Source organism: Palaemon carinicauda, chromosome 13 (genome assembly GCF_036898095.1).
Source record: "Palaemon carinicauda isolate YSFRI2023 chromosome 13, ASM3689809v2, whole genome shotgun sequence".
Taxonomy (NCBI): Eukaryota; Metazoa; Arthropoda; class Malacostraca; order Decapoda; family Palaemonidae; genus Palaemon; species Palaemon carinicauda.
In genome coordinates, this window is record NC_090737.1 from 135,084,958 (window position 1) to 135,087,210 (window position 2,253).

The 2,253-nt window shown below is 30.9% G+C and overlaps 1 protein-coding gene across 1 annotated transcript in view; it reads right to left on the reverse strand.

Annotated features, from left to right (window-relative positions):
* Nucleotides 1–905: 905 nt before the first annotated feature.
* Nucleotides 906–2,253, reverse strand: part of LOC137652099 (sialin-like) — a 20,673-nt gene continuing 19,325 nt past the window's right edge. Inside the window, exon 10 of the mRNA XM_068385297.1 lies at nucleotides 906–1,431. Within this exon, the coding sequence (XP_068241398.1) occupies nucleotides 1,355–1,431 (77 nt within the window). The 3' untranslated portion in view covers nucleotides 906–1,354. The remainder of the gene's footprint in view (nucleotides 1,432–2,253) is intronic.

Consider the following 2,253-nt stretch of genomic DNA (forward strand, 5'->3'; position numbering starts at 1 on the left):
GTTGCAAATCACCACAGAAAAATGTTTGATGGAAATCACCGCAGAAAATTTTTTTTTGGAAATCACAGCAGAAAAATGTTTGTTGGAAATCACCGCAGAAAAAATGTTTGTTACAAATCACCGCAAAAAAAGTTTGTTGCAAATCACCACCGAAAAACGTTTGTTGTAAATCACAGATGAAAAAAAGTTTGTTGGAACTCACCGCAGAAAAATTTTTTTTGCAAATCACCACAGTAAAAATGTTTGTTGGAAATCACCGCAGGAAAAAAAAAGTGTGTTGTAAATCACAGAAGAAAATAGCTTGTTGCAATATATATATATATATATATATATATATATATATATATATATATATATATATATATATATATATCCTGTACGTATGTACAAAATGCTTTTGGACATTTATACGTGTTTTTTTTTTTAATATATATTCATATCACCTACAAATACCTCTTAATATCGGATTTACTCCGCCTCGGGGTCAGAGACTCAATGGGGAATCAACTTCATAATAATAAGCTTCTGGTCGGCCAAGGAATCGAACCCGGGACCAAGAAACTGGGGTTATAGTGACTATATATAGAGAGACTATCTATTACATATGTATTGAAAAGCCACTGACGCAATATTGATAACGTAATGATAATGAGATGAGAGGCTTAAGGTACCTCATGATGTAGATGAAGTTATTTCAGATGTATCTCCGAGAGAGAGAGAGAGAGAGAGAGAGAGAGAGAGAGAGAGAGAGAGAGATGCTCTTTAAGTGCACGTAAGGTATAGTTCAAGTCGCTGTTAATTCATATTTTCTGGAAAATGAATTTGGAAAATATGTCATGATTTATTTACAAAGGAGAGAGAGAGAGAGAGAGAGGAGAGAGAGAGAGAGAGAGAGAGAGAGAGAGAGAGAGAGAGAGAGATGCTCTTTAGGTCTACGTAAGCTATGGTTCAATTCGCTATTATTTATATTTTCTGGAAAATTAATTTGGAAAATATGTCATGATTTATTTACAAAGGAATGAGAGAGAGAGAGAGAGAGAGAGAGAGAGAGAGAGAGAGAGAGAGAGAGAGAGAGAGAGAGAGAGAATGTTCTTTAAGTCTACGTAAGCTATGGTTCAATTCGCTGTTAATTCATATTTTCTGGAAAATGAATTTGGAAAATATGTCATGATTTTTTTTTTTTACAAAGGAATGCCTATAGATTGTCTTATTCAAAGAGAATAAAAGAAAAAATCTTTTCTGAAATAAACCAACTTTTGAAGACCCGAACAAATTATACACAATTCTTTTCAGACCGGCTTCCAAATTTTCTAAGTCCGTGAGGGAGGTCATTGACCAGGTCAGGTCAGGTCAATTAGCTTTCGGCATCTGGTGACTGGGTTTTGGGCATGAGGACCACTTGCGCTTCATTGCAGTTGTTCGATTGCCCACCTGTGAAGAAATTATTATTATTATTATTATTATTATTATTATTATCATTATTATTATTCTACTAACCAAAGAAGATAAAATAACTGACTAAATCAAAGGTTATACAAGAGTAATTCTACTAACGAAAGAAAGATAAAATAACTGATTAAAACAAAAGTTATAAAAGAAATACATTCACCATTAACAAAACACTGTAATTCTATTATCGAAAGAAAAATAAAATAACCTAATAAAACAAAGGTTATGCAAGAAATACATTCAACTCACAACCACAAAACACTGTAATTCTACTAACGAAAGAAGATAAAATAGCTGACTAAAACAAAGGTTATACAAGAATAATTCTACTAACGAAAGAAAGATAAAATAACTAAATAAAACAAAAGGTAAACAAGAAATAAATCAAACTCACTATCACAAAACACTGTAATTCTACAATACAAAGAAAGATAAAATAACTGACTAAAACAAAGGTTAAACAAGAGTGATTCTACTAACGAAAGAAAGATAAAATAACCGACTAAAACAAAGGTTATACAAGAAATAAATTCAACACTACCACAAAACATTAATTTTACTAACCAAAGAAAGATAAATAACTGACTAAAACAAAGGTTATACAAGAAATATATTCACCACCAACAAAACACTGTAATTCTACTATCGAAATAAAGATAAGATAACTGACTAAATCAAAGGTTATACAAGAGTAATTCTACTAACGAAAGAAAGATAAAATAACTAAATAAAACAAAAGTTAAACAAGAAATAAATCAAACTCACTATCACAAAACACTGTAATTCTACAATACAAAGAAAGAT